The 19394-nt window shown below is 46.3% G+C and overlaps 1 protein-coding gene across 1 annotated transcript in view; it reads left to right on the top strand.

Moving 5' to 3' along the window:
• Positions 1-18360, top strand: part of PPM1M (protein phosphatase, Mg2+/Mn2+ dependent 1M) — a 29033-nt gene extending 10673 nt beyond the window's left edge. Inside the window, exons 6-10 of the mRNA XM_090022548.1 lie at positions 3836-3954; positions 4957-5020; positions 8653-8760; positions 16810-16958; positions 17863-18360. Of these exons, the coding sequence (XP_089878674.1) occupies positions 3836-3954; positions 4957-5020; positions 8653-8760; positions 16810-16958; positions 17863-18010 (588 nt within the window). The 3' untranslated portion in view covers positions 18011-18360. The remainder of the gene's footprint in view (positions 1-3835; positions 3955-4956; positions 5021-8652; positions 8761-16809; positions 16959-17862) is intronic.
• The last annotated feature ends 1034 nt before the right edge of the window (positions 18361-19394 follow it).

The raw sequence follows: 19394 nt of genomic DNA on the forward strand, positions 1-19394 counted from the left end.
AGTTTCTAGGATACCTCAAATGCAAAAGGAAAGTATGTAGGCAATGAAAACATAGGCAGGTAACCAAGGAAGCATACCAGAAAATGGGAAGAACCAGACACAAAATCAGGAAAGCAAAGATAAAGAACAAGCTGCACATGATGAGAGAGGTTAAAGACAACAAGAAAAGAATCTATAAGCATGACAGCCAGAAAAGAAGGACCAAGGAAGCTGTGGGTACGTATACAGTTAACTAGCCAGGGAGAACTCTTAACGGAAGATGCAAAGAAGATAGTTTGCCTCAATTTTTAGAAAAAAATCAAACTGCAGCAAGACATTTAATAGGAATTATGTGGATAAGTAAGGGGGCAAGCTAAGGGATGAGATAACAAAAAGAGATGTTCAAAGAGCTTTTGATTGGTCTGAATTAATTTAAAAATCAGCACGGCCGATGAACTTAATCTCAGGGTACTGAAGAACTGGCAGAGGAGATCTCAGAGCCCTTGACAATGATCTTCCTGAAAATGTGGGAGATGGGCCAGGTATCAGCAAACTAGAAAAGGGCCTACATAGTGCTCCTCTTTAAAATGGACCAACAGGAGGACCTAAGGAACTACAGACCAGTCAACCCCACACCTCAATAGCCAGAAAGTTACTGGAGCATATCCTAAGGAAGGCCATTTGCAAGCAGCTGAAAGAAGAAAGGCTGATCACAAGAAGCCACATGGATTTATGACAAACAAACAGCGTCATATAAACTTGATCTCCTTTTTTGATGAAGTAACTACTGGGGAGGATGAAGGTTATACAGGTTTCCCCCAATTTATGCAGGTTCTTTATATGCAAATTCACTCTTATGTGATGAGCATATTTAGACCCATAATTTGTTATATGTGAGGTAAATTCGCTCTTATGCAATCAGCATAGATGGCCTCCGCTCCAAGCAGATAAGTCTGTGGGGGGAGGGGAAAGGGCCCCCACTCACCCCAGCCCCAGCTGCAGTGGCCCTGGGAAAAGCTGGCGCCAGCTGCCTGTAGCTGCTTGGCTAAACCCTGGTCTGCCTGCCCCACCGTGCCTGGGCTCACCCCAGCTCCTTGACTGCGCCATGCTGTGGTGCAGGCAGCTGGTGTCGGCTGCTCCAGCACAGGCTGGGGTGAGCGTGCACAAGAGGAACCCTGGGTGACACGGGGCACAGCATTCACCTGAGCCCCGGCTGCAGCGGCCCCAGGAGCAGCCGACACCAGCTGCCTGCACCAAGGCACAGCGTAGCCCAGGAGCAGAGGTGAGTGAGGACAGGTGGAGCATGGTGCAGCCCAGTGGCTGCAGGTAGCTGGCGCCAGCCACTCCCAGGGCCGCTGCAGCCCCGCTCTGTTCCCTCTGCTTTGCTGCCTTGTGCAGCCCCGGGAGTGGCACCCCTCCCCCTCCCCCTTCCCTAGTCCCAGCCTCACTCCCTCCCTCACCACCATGGGAACCTATCCCTATTTGTTACACTGTAACATGGGTTCGCTTCATGAAAATTAAATTTTTGGACTGATCTCTGGGAACCCGTGTACAGCATAAATTGAGGGAAACCTGTAGTAGATATAGCTGTGGATATACTATATCTGGACTTCAGCAACTACAGCTACAACCTGGATACCCGACACATGGAAGATATCAAATTTTAGACGATTTTTAAAAATGAAATCTTCATATTTTTTCAAGCAAATCCTCACAGGAGGCGAGAGGCTCCATACCAGCTATGAACTGACTGCCCAGAGGAATTTTCCATCTATTAACTTCTCTGTGAAATCCTATGTAATATGAACTTTCAGTTCTACCCAGGAGAACTTTTACAATCTTTTCTCTATTGCCTGATGAAGGGTGTTTGTGCCTGAAAGCTTGCAATTAAAGAAATGTTTTTGCAAAAATCTTGTTGGTCTAATAAAAGATATTATCTCTACTATGAGTCCTGATTGCCTTGGACTTCAGCAAGGCTTTTAACAAGGTCCTGCATGACCTTCTGATAAACAAGTTGGAGAAAGATGGGCTGAACAAAACTACTATAAGGTAGATCAACAACTGGCTCAATAGCCATAAGTAAAAAATAATTAACAACAGATCCATATCAGAACAGCAGGAAGTTTCAAATTAAGTCCCACAGGGGTCTGTCCTGGGCTCAATACTGTTTAATGCATTTCTTAATTATTTGGATGCTGCCATAAAAAGTTTCTTAAGTAAGTTTGCAGATGACATGAAACTGGGAAGGACTGGGAACAAGCTGGAGGATGGGAGCACAGTTTAGAAGGATCTTGACAGACTTGAAAGCTGAGCTGGAACTAACAGGATGAAGGTCAAACGTGCAAGGTGCTACACCTTGGAAAGAATAATCAAAAACACAAATATAAAATGGATGACACCTGGCAGATGGCAGCACTACAGAGAGGGATCTGGGAGTCACGGTAGATGGCAGAATCAAAAGGGGAATGCAATTTTGGGCTGCACAAATGGAAGCATTAGGTGCAAGATACAGGAGGTAATATAGTGCCTCTCTACTCAACACTGGTTAGGTCTTACCTAGAGTATTGTATGTAGTTTTGGTCTCCACATTTCAAAATTGATATGGAGAAGGTAGAAAGGACCCAGAGGCCAGGAACAAAGATGATCAAGGTCTTGGAAAGCAAGTCATATAGGGAGAGGCTGAAGGAGTATATTCAGTTTGAGGAAAAGGAGCTTAAGAGGGGACATGATAGCAGCCTACAAATATCTGAAGGGCTGCAATAAAGAAGAGGGAAAGCAACTCTCTCCCTTGTTGTAGAGAGTAAGATGAAGTTGCAATGCAATGGCTTGAAGTTTCAGGGAAGTAGGTTTAGACTGGATATCAAGAAAAACTTCTTCATTGTTGGAACAGTGAGGCAGTGGAAGACTGCCTAGGGAAATTTTGGACTCTCCATCAGTGGAGATGTTCAAGAAGAGGGTTGCCTGCCACTGGTCCAGCATGCCTTCCTTTGTAGCAAGGGGCATAGCCCTCTACTTGGGATCTTTTGAGCGTATATTAATAATCTTTTATTGAAGCAGGACATTGGCTTCTGTGGTTCCCCTGCTTTATCTGTAACAGATTAGGGTGTTACGTCTTATGTTGTGTCAGGGTCGATGGTAGCTTTATGAAGAGTTTAGATTATGGATTTCTATAGGATGGTTTGGATAGGGATGATCCTGCATCATCTTCCAGTCATATTTCTCTCTGATTCTATTTTAGGTGAAGGAACTGAGGCAATTAATGCAAAGCAATAAACTCTGGAGTTTACTGCCATTTGAACATGTGTGAAGGACTGCAGCACACTGAGCTGGGTCAGAACAGCCCCAGCTGGCAGAGGGGCCCCAGAGGTGAGCCTGCCAGCCTAGGGCTGCTCCCCTCCATCTCAGTATACTGTAGAAGGGCTGGCTGGGGCATGAAGGTGCTCAAGTGGGAGAGGCAGCCCCCCACTGAAGCATCCTTGCACCCCAGCCATCCAGGGCAGCATCTACACATGCACTGTTGTGGAGTAAAAAATTCCACAGCAGTAAAGAACTTGTATTTAGAAATACTATCCTGCTGCAGAGTTGATTAGTTTACTCCAGCCTAATAGGGATCTACATGTAGATATGTAATGTTTACTTCAGAGCTAATTAATCTACTCCACAGTGTCTCATGTAGATGCACCCTCACTTGCCTAAATCACATGGCAAGTCAGTGGCAGAGCTAGCAAGAGAACATAGAAGTATTACTGACTTCCAGTCATCTTCAGTCTACAAGACCAAGGCTATTCAGGTCCAGAGGAGATTCAGCACATTCCTAATCCTCAATATGACTGTTCCATTTTGATTTTTTCTGCAGGCTTTTCTCAACCCAAAGCTCTTGGCAGATGAGTTCACACGATTTGAATTTCCAAGGAGATTGAAAAGAGGTGATGTGGGACATAAAGTGCTTTACCGGGATTATTTCATGGCAGGCTGGTGAGTCTCCAGCACTTCAAGAGACCCATTGTAATTGCACTGACTGTAATAGGTCTTTAGAAAGCAGCTCAGATATTTTTATTTCTGGTCATGAGGTGATGTAGGGGAAGGAAAGATGCCCCAGTGAACATTCCTTTCCTGCACAATGCTCTTTGGGAACAAAAATGTATCTAGTACTGATGACAGGTGTTAGATAGAGGGCAGCAGGGCTGCCAATCCAAAACCCTCTACTCTAGAGATATAGCAATAACATTGCAAGCTCTCCTGCCAGCATGCCTCAGTACCTGCAGACTTCCCTTGAGGAGTAAGGAGGGATTTTAGCCTCAGGCTGTTCAATTCTGCAGCTTCCTTTACGGAGGTTGTCAACAAGGACTTTAGTGATTTGGAGCTGGCAATTCATTTCATACTATTTGGTTCACAGTCATAACATAAAAATCAACACCTAAACCTTATGCTAATAGCTTAGTAATTCCCACTCCAAAACATGCTGGTGTGTCTATACTGGACTTGAGAATGAAGAGTACAGATGAACTGTCACCCAAGTTCAGCCTCCCTGGGCAGTGCTGTTACTTCAAAAACAGGCTGCATGCCAGCCACGAGCAAGCCCAGGTCATGGCTGTTTAGAAGAAGGATTGTCAGGAATTCAGGAAACAGAAATATAGGTTTGTAGAATGAATACTAAGCTTAGAACAGGGACAAGTAGGATTCCAGATGGTGAGAAAGAGAGGAAATGTCATTGTGGAGTTCAGGCTAAGCCTCAGTTGAGCTGGAGGCAGTTCCCAACTTTGACACAGATGTGCTTTAAAACTTTGGGTAAGTCACTTAGCTTCTCTGTTCCTCAGTTTCCTGTCCATAAGAAGCTAGTAATATTTTCCTGTCACAGGGGTGTTTTTGAAGATAAGTTCATACAAGTTTGTAATATGCTCACACAATAGTGATGACAACAGAAAAACCAGTGATTGAACAAAACCAGGATAATGAGGTATTATATGTCTATTCTAGGGGATACAAGACAGTGGAAAAAGATGACCTCAAGTATCCTCTCATCCATGGCCATGGGAAGCAGGTAACTGAATGCTTTATAAACATACACCCTCCTAGGCCTGCATATGCAGATGGCAACAGTTGCTGAGACTCTTTTAATTTGCTTATTCAGAGACATTTCAGTGAGGCTTGGTCTAGTTGTCTCTAAGCTAAGTAGTCTTTTCAGCCAGTGCAGAGAGAAGCTCTGGCGAATCATGCCAGGCACTCCAATGCTTTCATTAGCAGTCCCTTAAAGACAAGAGAGCCAGGCAAAACTCTTCAGACTGCTTTTATAACTATGAGGTGCTTCTTGATACCTGCCTGGTGCAGATTTCATAGACATTAGGGCTGGAAGGGACCTCGAGAGGGTCATAGGAGACTATTACCAGGAGTATCTCCATACCTGTAACTACTCAACAAGGCTTGCAGCCCCCTCTTAAAGGGACAGGCAACCCTGTTACAGCGACCTTTAAAAGTCCACCTGTGAGAGCCTCTATCCCACACAGACAGATGGATTGGTGGAGATATTTAATCAAACTTTAAGGATGTTAGGTGACAGGAGAACCCAAGAAATGGGATGTTCTTCTATCCTATTTGTTATTTGTGATCCAGGAGTTTTCCTAGTCATCAATGGTGTTTTCACCTTTTGAACTCCTGCAAGGGGGAGAATCTCATGTTATATTAGACCTCCTTCAGGAGGCCTGGCAGACAGGCCGCGAGATCTCAAGATGTAGTGCAGTATGTTCCCCAGCTATTGGAATGGTTGGATCTTGAGAGGGAGTTCAGCCAAGAAATGCTCTGCCTTCTGTTATGTTGAGGACAGGAACAAAATTCAAATTAGTATGCATATAGGCTTTGTATCCAGAGTTATAATGAATAATGACATTTTCTGAAATAGATATTTAAACATTGTGCTCCAGGGCTTGTCATTTTTGATCAACAGTCAGGGAGAGATACTGATAGGCACAGGTGGAGGCAGAGAAACTATTTGGTATAACTGAGCGCTTGTGCACATGTACCCACACACCTCCCCCCAGCAGGCAAGTCTGTCATGGGGAAGTGGCATGGGGGCCAGATCAAGGTCCCCCCAGTGCAGGAGGGAGTGGGGCAGAGGCAGGGGTGAATGGGGCCACAGGGTAGGTTGTGGGAATATTGGAGCCCCAGGTGGCTCATCCAGGAGTGCAGAGTGGCCCCCACCCATGTGCACCCCAGCACAGGCCCCCCAAATCTGTGTGCAGGGCAGAGGCAGGCTGCCACTGGGGGCTGGGCTCTGCACCCTGCTGCTGGAGCCCTGAGCAACCCAGCAAAGGCAGGCATGTGGCATCACGCTGCTGCTGGGGCAGCGGCAGCAGGGCCAGAGCCCAGCCTGCAACAGCAGACTGCCACTGCCCCACTCCCTCCCACATGGTGGGGGCCTCAATCTGGCCCCCCACCTTGCCTTCTCTTTCACAGAGGAGACTGAAACTTGCCTAGTTGCCATGCTGGGGGGCATGTAATCCATATGCTAGGGCTGCAATCCCTGGCAATGACTGGCCAAGTTTGCTGACAACACCAAACTCTGGGGTAAAGCATCCACGCCCGAGGACAGGCAGGCGATCCAGGCAGACCTTGACAGGCTCAGGAAATGGGTAGATGAGAACCTGATGGTGTTTAACACTGAAAAATGCAAGGTTCTCCACGCTGGGAGGAAAAACCTGCAGCATCCTTATAGGTTCGGCAGTGCTACGCTGGCTAGCACTACAAACAAAAAAGGACTTGCGGGTCATGATTGAACACAAGATGAACATGAGCCTTCAATGTGATGCTACGGCTAGTAAAGTGAAAAAAACGCTGGCTTGAATCCATAGATGCTTCTCAAGGAAATCCCAGGATGTCATTCTCCCATTCTACTCAGCCTCAGTGAGGCTGCAGCTGGAGTACTGCATCCAGTTTTGGGCTCCACAATTCAAAAAAGGATGTGGAGAAGCTTGAGAGAGTCCAGTGAAGAGCCATGTGCATGATCAGAGGTCAGGAAAACAGACCTTATGACAAGAGGCTGAGAGCCACGGGACTTTTCAGCCTGGAAGAGCGCAGGCTCAGAGGTGATGTGGTGGCCACCTACAAGTTTATTGGGGTGTTCACCAGTACCTGGGGGAACATTTGTTCACCAGAGCGCCCCAAGGGATGACAATGTTGACCAGTCACAAACTCCACCATGACCGGTTCAGGCTGGACATAAGGAAGAACTTAGTTACTGTCCAAGCCCCCAAGCTTTGGAGTAGGCTGCTGCTGGAGGTGGTTCAAGCTCCTACTTTGAATGCCTTCAAGAGACATTTGGATGCTTATCTTGCTGGAATCCTGCTGACTTCCTGCCTCTGGGGCAGGGGGCTGGACTCGATCTTCCAGGTCCCTTCCAGCCCTAATGTCTATGAATTTATTAATCCTGGCTGCGTGTCTAAGTGTGGGCACTCCTCTCTCCTCCCTGCTGCAGTCTGGAACCCATAAGCTGCCCTGCAGCCCCACCCGCTGCCCTGCATTTGCGGGGGCTAAGCTGCGGTAGCACCAGCCTTCTGCCACCTATGCTAATAGGGGAAGTTATACCTTCCTCTGAAATACTGAGTAATAGTAATTAGGACAGAAAGTATAGAAAAAATAAATGGACCATGGCTCCAATTTAATCTGGCAAATCTAGTGTTCCTATAACTAGAGCCAGCATTATCAACTGGAGATGGGTCTGCAAAACATTTACTGCTTCTGCCCTCCTTGTGTGAGGGATTCATCTTCACTGACCACACTACTGTGTGAGAGGCAAGGATTTCTTAGGGTGGTCTCCCTTATTGGACCAAATAGGGATAAAGTTAAATGAGCTTTCAAATGCAAGGCATTCTTCCTCAGGTCTCTGATCACAGGAACCAGGCACAGCATAATGAAAAACATCAGAGGGAAGGGGGTGAGAGTTCTCAGGGGTAGCAGACATACAATCATCAGAAGAAAAGAAAAGAAAAGAAGCAGATTACTGGGAGGATGGTCATTTTCACCTTTCCTGTGTGGAAAGAATTCATAGGAGATGTTGCTATGTAGTCTGGCTTCTGTGCACACTACTGTGTATAGAGATCTAGGCAGAGGATTTCTTAGAGGACACCACTGCAGGTAAGCAACTCTCTGCACATCTGTGTCAGACTATCATGCCAACCTTGTGCTTCAGCTTCCTAATTGCCACCCACTTAACAGAAGCTTGTATTACTTTTATTTTGCAAGGATCACCACAAGGAAAAGCTGCCTTTGTTCTTTAAAAAGAGATTTCCTTCCTTGTTCCCCAGAATTAAGGGTACTTGCCAAAATCCTTGTGGTCCTGAGCTGAGCTCCTGCTCTAGCACAGTAAATTTTTGTAGCACCTACAGACTTGTGCTGCAAGCTATGCGGCTAGCTTAGCTGATGCCAATGAGTTTGCATTGGTGAAATGTTTCAGGGGCATTTGCGCCATCTAGCATTTCATTCACATTGGGGCATCCCCCATTTGAGTCAACCTCAAGTGGCCTGTCCCATCATCTGTGTGACATGGTCCTTTCTCTATTTATGAAATTCTGCTTGGGTCAGAGGCACAGTAGTGAGGCCCATGGACTTGCAGCTTCCTCAACTCATTCACAAAACCACAGTCCAGCATGATGACACAAGCTTTTCCATGTGTGGTTCCAGACTCGTTTGCTGGGAACTTTGGCAGTTTCTAGAGGACTGGGAGATCACCAGCTGAAAGTTACTGACACCAACATTAAAGTCAAGCCATTTCTTTCGTGCATCCCCAAGGTGAGTGAATATGGGAGATGGAGATTACCAAAATAAAATATAGAATCATAGGAATGTAGGGCTAGAAGGGACCTCAAGGAGTCATATCAAGTCAACCCTCCTGCTGAAGGTAGGATCATCCCTGACAAACCATGCCAGTCAAGTGTTTCCCTAACTTGCACTTCAGAGATTCCTAGGATGGAGATTCATTCCAGTTCTTAGCCACTCTCATAACAAGAAAGTTTTTCCTCATATCCAATCTAAATTTACCTGGCTGCAATTTAAGATGACTGCTCCTTGTTCTGTCCCCTGCCAGCCACAAAGAATGCAACACAAGAGCATATTAAAAATAAAATTTGCAAAACACCTTCAAGAGACAAGCCTTGGAACAAAAAATCATAAACTTACTAGACATTACAAACCAAGGACTGAATGCATTATACACTGATACACGCATTTATGGTCCATTATAATCTGCCCACAATCCCAGCTGGTCTTTCTGCACTCTGCACATGTTAATGACCCTCTTCACACTTGAACGATCTTCCTCTTCCACTAATCAAGACTATCCTTTTCTTCTGCATTTTTCTCATCTGTTAGTTATTCCAGTTATTGTCTCTGTTCTTCTATTTCACAGCTCAGCCAACTGTTTTTTTCTGCTTGCTTTTTTCTGCCTCAGACCTGAAGAAGAGTGCCGTGTACCTAAGTTTGTCTAAATCTCTCCCACCTATGCAGATGACTCAATAAAAGATATCACCCACAAAAAACCTCTTTTCTCTCTAATCACAAGTTGTTTCTCAGGCCTCTAATAATTTGTGCTGCTCCTCTCTCTCATTTGTCAGCATCTCTCTTGAAGCAGAAGGCCCAAAACTGACATTCCTATTAATACAGCTCAGTATGCTCTTGGCCTTTTTTACAAAATGGTTGGCTCATATTTAGCTTATGGTTCATTGCAACCCCAAGATCCTTTTCTGTGGTATTGCTGCGTGACCAGTCATTCCCCAGGTTATTTCTAACTACCTTGTTCTCCTCCAAGTGCTTAGAAATTGATTCCTTGATGACCTGCATCATGATCTTTCAAGGTCAGACTCACAAGTCTGTAATTCCCTGGGTTTTCCTTCTTCCCTTTCTTAAAAGATGGGCACTATATTTGCTTTTTCAGTCATCCAGGACCTCACCCAATCTCTAAGGTTCTCAAGGATAATAGCAATGGCTCTGACATTGCTACAGTACTTCAGGGGATGCATCCCATCTGACCCTACTGACTTGAAAACACTCAGTTTCTCTAAAGGTAGAAACAGAAGTTGCCTTTCATCACCTGTGTGCTGCCATAAAAAAAAAATTACAGTAGCACAAAGTGACAGCAAATAAACATCCATATCTTTTGCAGCACCACAGCATGGCTGCAACAAAAGGTAATAGGTAATAAATTATGCTCCTTTATTGTAGCAGATGTCTATTTGCTCTATGGCTAGAGCTGCCTGTACTGTCCTATCCCCACACTCAGGAACACCTGAGGCTTGAGGGGCCAGGTCCTGTGGAGGATTGGACCCAAACCCTGGGGAGCACCTACGCAGATTTCCCTGCCTGCAGAGACACGCTTCTACCAATCTATGGGCACATCACTGGAAGCAGGAAAAGTTGGGTTTCCTTGCTTCCAGGTTTCCCCCAGATATTGGTGGGGCTGCACTGCTGCAAGCAGGCAATCCTGACTTTCCCTGCTTCCAGAGATGCATGTCTCTGGGAACAGGGAAAGCCAGGCCACTCTAGTGCAGTGCCAAAGTTGGAATCACCAATCAGTTGACTGACAGCCCCAGTTCTGGGACCTCAGTGGAGTGTCAAACCCATTCTGGTGCAGTCCCAAACCTGAGACCTCCAATCAGCTGATAGGCAGTCCTAGTCTTGGGACTGCAGTAGAGAATCAAACATGCTCCAGTGTGGTCCTGGGGCTGAGACCACACTGGCACGTTTTGGATTTCCACACTTCCAGAGACGTGACCCTGAGATCTCTGCAGGCAGATCTCTGGAAGCAGGGAACACATCACCTGATGACCTGCGAGATCAGTGGGTAGGACAACAGGTGACATTTGTTTTGCACAGCAAAGTTGATCAGCTGTGCCAGGAGCACAGCTTTGCTGATCAACAAAGTTGATCAGCTGGTTCCACTTCATTTAGCAACATCTATTTGTAATTTAAGTAATCCCTAACTGGTTCTTCCATTACTTGGGGCTGATTATCTCCCCCACATCCTGGCTGCCAGCTGCACTTGCTATGTGAGAGATTACCTTGTTTGTGAAGGCTAATGTAAAAAAAAGGCAATAAATATTTCAGGCTCCTTCACATCATCCATTAGAGACTGCATTCTCTACTCAGTAAGGGACCTACACTTTCCTTGGTCTTTGTCTTATTTCTGACATACTTGCAGAACCCTTTTTATTTCCTTTTAAATCCCGTGCTAGTTGCCATTCAAATTATGCTTTGGTTTTCCCCATTTCTCACTGTTTGCCCATACAATACTCTTATACTCTTCCCTAGTAATATGGGGCAGTTTCCATTTTTTGTAGGATTTTTTTGAATTTCAATTAATTGAAGAATTCACTGTTTAACCAGATGGTCTCCTGCTGCACTGCCTGCTCTTTCTTCGCATCAGGATGTCTTGCTCCCACATCCTTAAATTTGGCCTTCTAAAATTACAGCCAGTTCTCCTGGACTCCTTTTCCCCTCCGACTTTCCTCGGGAGATTCTGCCCACCAGTTCCGAGTTTGCTCAAAGTTAGCTTTTCTGAAGTCCAGTGTCTCTGTTTACTAGGCCTGTGCAAAGAGGCTAGTATTTGCTTTGGAATCAGGAGGACAGCGACTCGATTTGGAGATTCGAATTGCTGCCCTGATTTGATTTGGCCAAATCTGATTCGGAGATTCAGCAGCAGCCAAATCTCTGACTCAGCCAGGCCAGGCCCATCCCCGCCACTCTCCCAGCCCAGCTCCCAGCCCTGGCTCAGCAGGTGCTGCTGGTGGGAGGTGATCCGCACTGCTTCCCCACTGCATGGGGAGTTCTGCATGAGCCCCCCCTTGCTCCCGCACGGGTGCCCTGCATGGGCCAGTTCCAGCCCTTTAAGAAAAAAAAGGCAAAGAAACCCTGGACTCACCCCTCCTGCCCGCGGTGGGGCAATCCCTGCTGCCCCCTGCTGACTCTGCACCAGCTCCTGAAGCTGAAGCTGTGGCATTTCCTTGGCTTTTTTTTTTTTCTTAAAGGGCCAGAGCCCTGGGAGGTGGGGCACCCGTGGGGGAGCAGGGGAGGAGTCAGGGGGCTTGTGCAGAGCCCCCCCATGCAGCATGGGGCAGTGGGGTTTGCTCCCCCAACCCAGCAGCACCTAGTGAGCCCTGGGGCTTTTTTTTAAACTACTGGGAGCTGGGGCAGGCATGGGGGGATTGGGGGCACAGGGGCACAGGCAGGGACCAGGGGTCCTGGCAGGGGGTCCCCCCATGGTCCCTTCCCCCCTCCCTAAGCCCCCTGCTCCATGCTGCAGCCACCAGGTACTGTCCGAATCAAAGCTCTCAAAATCTTTGCCGAAGATTCGGAGAGCTTTGAATCGATTTGGACCTTATAATTGGTCCCCTGATTCGATTCGGATATTTGGCCACCAAATTGGGCCAAATCTGCTCCAAATCGAATCACCACCTGAAGCTTTGCACAGCCCTACTGTTTACCACTGCTCGTCTCCCTCCCTCAGGATCTTGAACTTTTTATCATTTCTTAGTCACAGTTACCAAAGTTACCATCCACCTTCACATTTCAACCAATTCCTCCCCGTTTGTGAGCAGGAAATCAAGCAAAGCATCTCCACTACCTGGCCTCTCCACCACCTGTAGTAAAAAATATCCCAGACACATTCTAAGAACATGATGGACTACGTGTATACTGCTATATTACCTACCCAGCAGATGTCATGGTAGTTGATGTTCCTCAAGCACTGGGATCTGGAAAATGTAGTTAGTTGTTGAAAGAAAGCCTTGTCCACCTCTTCCTCCTGGTTTGGTGGTCTAACAGATACCTGCTGCAACATCACCCGTACCATTTTCCCCTCTGACCTTGACCCAGGGGAATACAAGTGTACCTCCCACTTTGTACTGCACCTCAGAACAGGCATGTCTCTTATGTATAGACAAACACCATCTCCTTTTGCCCCCTGCCTGTCCTTCCTGAAAAATTTATACCCATCCATAATGATACTTCAGTTGTGTGAACTCTCTCATCAAGTCTCTTATCCCAATAGTATCATAATTCCCTGCTTGTACTATGACTTCCATTTCTTCCTGCACATTTCCCATGTTTCTTGTACCGGTGTACAAACATTTTAGGTAACTAGCAGACTACCACAATTCCTCTCTGGGAACATTGTTAAGGCTTCCCCTGTAGCATCTTGTTACGTGGCTTTAATCCAGATCCCCTGGCTCTTTACTTACCTTGGGGTGGGGGGGAAGGGCATTCCTTGGTGGACCCTTCTCACCAGGTGAGCAAGCTTGTATCAAAGACACTCTTACCCCTCATTTTCAGGTGGACCCTGCATCTTTTCAGCAGTTCTTCCTGGAAAACCTCTCTATGGTCAAAGAAACTGAAGCTCTGATGGCAGCACCGTCTTTGCAACCATGTATTGATCTGCAAGATGCATTTGCTCCTGTTTGGGCCTTTACTATTGACTTGGAAGGATTGATGAAAGTGCCACGTAAACCACCATCCCCTTCACCCAGAGCCCTGTAGTCACTTTTGATCTGCTCAGGGTCGCTTCTGGCAGCATCAACAGTGCCAACATGGACAAGCAGCATAGAGTAGTAATCAGAATGCCAGATAAGTCTCAACAACCTTTGTATAACATCTTAGATACAGGCTCCTGGCAGGAATAGCCCACATAGGTTAGAAGCAGAGGAAGAGCTGGCAGGGGCAGTAACAGTGGCTTTAGTGCTGTAACATCTTCCAGTGTCACAGAAGCTGATGGTTTAATCAGAATCAAAAAGGGGTTAGAAAAATTATTGGAGGAAAGGGGCATCAGTAGCTATTGAGAATGGGACTTAGGGATACAGACTCCGAACCACAACTTTCGAGACCTTAAATACTGGAGGGAGGGAGATGCCTTGTTGGACCTGGTGAGGGGGCTGCAGGTGCTCGACCACCTGGGCAACAGCGATCATCGCCTGCTGGAATTCACCTTCCAGCGCAAGGTGGCAAAGGCATGCAGCAAGGCAGCAGCCCTAGATTTCAGGAGGGCGGACTTCAATGAGCTAAGGAGAATAGTTGGAGAAGCACTGAGGTCCTGGAGGGGAGGGGAGCCAGGTGTCCAGGGAGAGTGGTCGCTCCTTAAGGTGACGATCCTCCAAGCCCAAAGGGAGGTAATCCCAACATGGATCAAAGGGAACAGGAGGGCACAAAAGCCCCCACGGCTCACTAAAAGCATCCGGGAATGTCTCCTAGCTAAAAGGGAGGAGTACACCCAATGGAAAGGAGGGGTCATCACCAGGGAGGATTATACTGCAGTTGCTCGGGGCTGCAGGGGGGCAGTCAGGAAGGCCAAGGTGGAGATGGGACTGGGACTAGCTTCCTGGATCAAGGACAAGAAGTCCCTTTTTAAATACATAGGGGGCAAAAAGAAGGTTCCAGGTAATGTGGGACCCCTGAAGGACACGTTAGGAAATTTGGTCATCACACCAGACGACAAAGCCAACATATTTAACGCTTTGCCTCCATTTTCCTAAGCAGGGACTGGGACAGTCACCCCCACACTGGGCCCCCCATAGATCCCAGGGGAGGCGCACCTAGGCCAAGGGTTAGTGAGGACCTAGTTAGGGAACTTCTGGAAGGACTGGATGTATTCAAATCAGCTGGTCCAGACGATCTCCACCCTACAGTACTGAGGGAATTGGCTGAGGTCATTGCAGGACCCCTGGCACGGCTTTATGAACACTCGTGGTGCTCTGGTGTGGTCCCAGAGGACTGGAAGAGGGCCAATGTGGTTCCCATCTTCAAAAAAGGGAGGGAGGAGGACCCGGGAAACTATAGGCCAGTTAGTCTTACCTCGATCCTGGGCAAGCTTTTTGAGAAAACTATTCTGGCGCATGTCCACGAGGGGCCAGCAGGGGAGATTATGCTTAGGGGCAACCAACACGGGTTTATTAGTGGCAGGTCCTGCCAGACCAACCTGGTGGCCTTCTATGACCAAATCATTAGATGCAGGGGTAGCAGTGGACATAGTCTTCCTGGAATTTCGGAAGGCCTTTGACACCGTCTCTCATGTGTTCTCATTAAGAAACTGGGGGACTGTGGTGTTGACACCCACAGAGTCAATTGGGTCGCCAACTGGCTGGAGGGCCGCACCCAGAGAGTGGTGGTGGATGGGTCATTTTGGACTATAGTTGGAGTACTGCGTCCAGTTCTGGGCGCTGCACTTCAAGAGGGATGTGGACAACATGGAGAGGGTCCAGAGGAGGGCCACTCGCATGATCAAGGGGCAGCAGGGCAGGCCCTATGAGGAGAGCCTACGGGACCTGAACCTGTTCAGCCTCCAGAAGAGAAGGCTGGGGGTGGGGATCTTGTGGCCTGTTACAAACTAGTCAGGGGGGATCAGCAGGCACTGGGGAAGTCCCTGTTCCCCCGAGCACCGCCAGGAGTGACCAGGAATAACAGTCACAAGCTGGCAGAGGGTAGATTTATGCTAGATATCAGGAGGCGCTACTTCACTGTCAGGGTGGCTAGGGTCTGGAACCAACTTCCAAGAGAAGTGGTACTGGGCTCCTTCCCTGGGGGTCTTTTAGAGGAGGCTAGATGTACATCTTGCTGGGGTTGTTTGACCCCAGTATGCTTTCCTGCCATGACAGGGGTCAGATTTGATGATCTGCTCAGGTCCCTTCCGACCCTAGAAGGTATGAAACTATGGAGGCTGCAAGTGAGAAAGGAATAGTGGAAAAAAACCTTAGTCATACACAGTTTACTCTCCCTTTCAGCATCTACTCTTTGCCACTGGATACAGAATATTGGGCAAGATGGAGCTATGGTCTGACCCAGTAAATGACAGTTCTTACCTACTTTAATAATCTGGCTCTACAAATTAAAGAATTATAGAACCTCTTTTTCTAAGGCAGCAGGAATCAGTCCTACCATATTCCCAACACTATATCAGCTTGAATCCTACAAAGCTTCCTTCCAACGTGGTGGGACTCATCCAAAGTTGCCAACAGGTGCCAGTACAGAAAACAGACTGGAAAAGATCTCTATTAATCACAGCATCTTTCAGAGAAGCCTTGGGCTCACCCATATTATGGGTACCCAGGTCTGAGGCTCAACCATATTATGGCCTCTCCCATGGAAATCCAGGAGAGGACAAGAATAGGTGCCAACTCTGGGGCTCAAGTACCCACTGGGAAAAAAACTGTGTGCACTCAGCACCCACAGAGACACTTGCAGATGTTAAAAGCAAACAAACAAAAAACGTGCTTTAGCAGAAGCAGCAGTGCATGACTTCAACCCAGCTTTGCAGCATCTGTAAAGATCAAGTGCTTCAACAGGGCTTTGTGGCACTTTTAGCTAAAGCTGATTCAACCAGCTATTAGATAAAAGTGCTAAAAAGCCCCACTAAAGTGCCTGATCTTTACAGATGCTGTGGAGTCAGGTGGAAGTAACACACCACCTCTTCTGGGCATGCATGGGGTTTGGCACAGGAACACGCAGAGTTAAAAGTAAAGTGCCTTTTTTTAAACCTGCAAACACTCACCAGCAAAAAAAAGTTGGTGCCTATAAGTGGTCTAGTTTGTTAAAAAAGACCCTTTATAATTGCCTGAGATTCAACCAGTCTTCTGGTACTTAACTATAGTAGAGCAATTAAGCCCACCCTCCTGGAGACACCTTTGCCACTGCTATTAAGAAGCTCGCTAAATATAACCACCCTTCAATAGGAAAATCAGAATAGGATTTGTTTACATTTTCTAAAACCAAATCACAATGAAAGCAAGGATTTTTCCTGAACGTTTCTATGTATCTATAGCCGATTTGAAAATATAGCTAAGAAATAACTTTGTTCTCTAGGTGAATGTGCTCGATTTTGCTCTACACGATGTTAAGGAAGACGATGTCCTTGTCCTGGCAACTGATGGCCTTTGGGAGATTCTATCCAATGAAGAGGTTGCCCGGATTGTCAGGAGCTTTCTTGATGACAACAAAACAGACCTATACAGGTAATAAGTCCATTCCATCTACTACTACTGCACTCAGCTCCATTAACTCTGAGTATTGTTTATGCCTAGTGAATACAGTTTTCCTCCATTGTTCTCAGTAGCATATTGATGCAGGCACTAAAACTCAACACAGTGGCACTAACTTCGATAAGCTGACCAAACTAGCTTATTGTCCCCATCTTCCAAAATATTTTTCTCCACAGCATCACAGTTAAGCGATTGGCTACCCTGTAGTCATCAGGGCTCCCTGTTTATTCCCAATGGCTAAACTTCACATGCAAACTCTGAAGATACACGTAGTTCTCAGTTCTTCTTAACCTTCTCTTTGAAGGCTGCAGAGAGCTGTGGTCCCAATGGAAATGAAAAGGATTAAAGTGTATAAAGGGGTAGAACTGACTTCCTCCTCTGATATGGAATGCTACTGTTAAACTTGCCTCCTTCATAAATATTTAGTTAGGCTCTAGGGCTGCTTACGGATGTAAACAAACAAACAACCCCACCCAAAAACCAAAAAAACCCCCCACCTGGCACTTTAAACTCCACAGGGCCTGCACCAAGCTGAATACATGTCCAGAAGAGGCATTGTGTTAACTGGACCCGGCTCGCCCAACATCCATATAGATTAGGCGCTTCAGTGGGGCTTTTATGGTGCTTTACCTAACAGCTGATTGAATCAGCTATTAGATAAAAGCAGCACCAAAGTGCTAATCTATACAGACACTACAGAATTTGGTTGAACTAATACCCTGCTTCTTCCCATAAAGCACATTTTTGGGGGGTTTTTCCCCCCACATCTGTCAGCACCTATAGTCATTCAGAGACTGGAAGTAGCACATATCGGTATTAATAGTCCCCAAAGGGAGTTTTGTGATAGTCCCAAACTTACCTACTATTCCTCTTGCAGGTTTACTGAACTGGCCAAGTGCCTGGTACAAAAAGCAAGGGGGATGAGAAATGGGCACCAGTGGACTCTGGACAACAATAATCCAGCATCCTATGATGATATCTCTGTGTTTGTGATCCCACTCAATAACAGGGACAGGGAGTCTTAGTATTGTAGAAAGGCTACAAGGCTCATGCATGATGATGTTTGACTGGAAAGCAGAACCAAAAAGACCGGTGGAGTTCTCAGTTTACCATTATGTGCACACACTTTTCTAGTAACACAAGGAATTCCGTTTGTAACCCGATGTTGTAGTTAGGTATTGAAACAGCACTGGATCTCAGTAAGCAGAACAGACTTGATGGGAAATGATTTTTTTCTTTCAACCGACTTCAAAAGAAAAAACTAAACAATGGCTACCATTTTTGGCAACTACCTTTAATCTACTCACTCCTGCCTGATTCCAGAGTTGATGAGCTAGAGGGGTATTCCTGGACATTCAAGAAGTAAGGAATTATTCCACTTGTCAATATCAAAGTCTTCGATGTATGATTTAATGTACAGAATGGAGAATTAGGTCTAGGTTGGAGAATGATCACCATTGGACACAGTGATAGTTACTGATGTGTGCTCAAAAGATACTTTTACATTTATGTAAATCACATAAAACTGAAAGCCACCTAGGAATGGTATGCTATACTGCCAGTTCCTTGCCAATAAGTATATTTCACCCCACTGAGAGAAGCCTCAACTCTCTAGGGGACTGTCTTTTGTTTTTGAGTTTATTTGGACAGCTTCTTTGTAGTTTCTTTTAAATTCAGATCTGAACAGTTCTCAACAATGCACTAGGCAAATGTAAGAAAGGAGCTTCCAGAGGCCTCAATTTGCATCTCTTTAAGCAGAATAATATGCATTCAAATGTTTCTGGTATATCAAACACCTAGATATCAGAGACATTTCCTTTTATGGTTTAAAATAGCATGAATTTGGAGATTTGATGTTGGTATAAGGCTCATCCCTATAGAGCAGAATTTCTGAGAGACATGAAAGCAGCTGCTCCCTGAAGATTTATTAGCAAGCTATCATATTTCAACACTTTGATAGAGAAAAGTCTCTATGCACCTTATATATATTTGGTTTAACTCAAAATTAAAGATTTACTGGAAGAAAAGGGGCTGCTGTTAGGGAGGACTAGGTACAGGAACTATGTATACTTAATATATCAAAAAGCAAAAGCAACTATGCAAAGCTCACCTGTTTTACAGGCCTGCCCCTAGAATCAATGTCATTTTAAAACAGAAAAGTGCTGTGTCAGTGTATGGACAGGCATTCAGGTGTACTGCAACAAAGTTTTCAAGCCTAAGCCAGAACACAAGGCAAGGAGCAGCCCCATGCCTAACAGCTGGAGCTCTACTGATCATCCACCTGAGGTAGCTCCTTCTGTTTGGTCCCCAGCTGATTGGCTGGACTGGACAAAAAGTAGCAGTGCTGGACACCCAGCTAGCTTGCTACTGGGTGGGTTATCAAGGAGCCAGCTGCTCCCCCTCCCTCTT

This window comes from Crocodylus siamensis, chromosome 11 (assembly GCF_052110815.1).
Source record: "Crocodylus siamensis isolate JL-2025a chromosome 11, ASM5211081v1, whole genome shotgun sequence".
Taxonomy (NCBI): domain Eukaryota; kingdom Metazoa; phylum Chordata; order Crocodylia; family Crocodylidae; genus Crocodylus; species Crocodylus siamensis.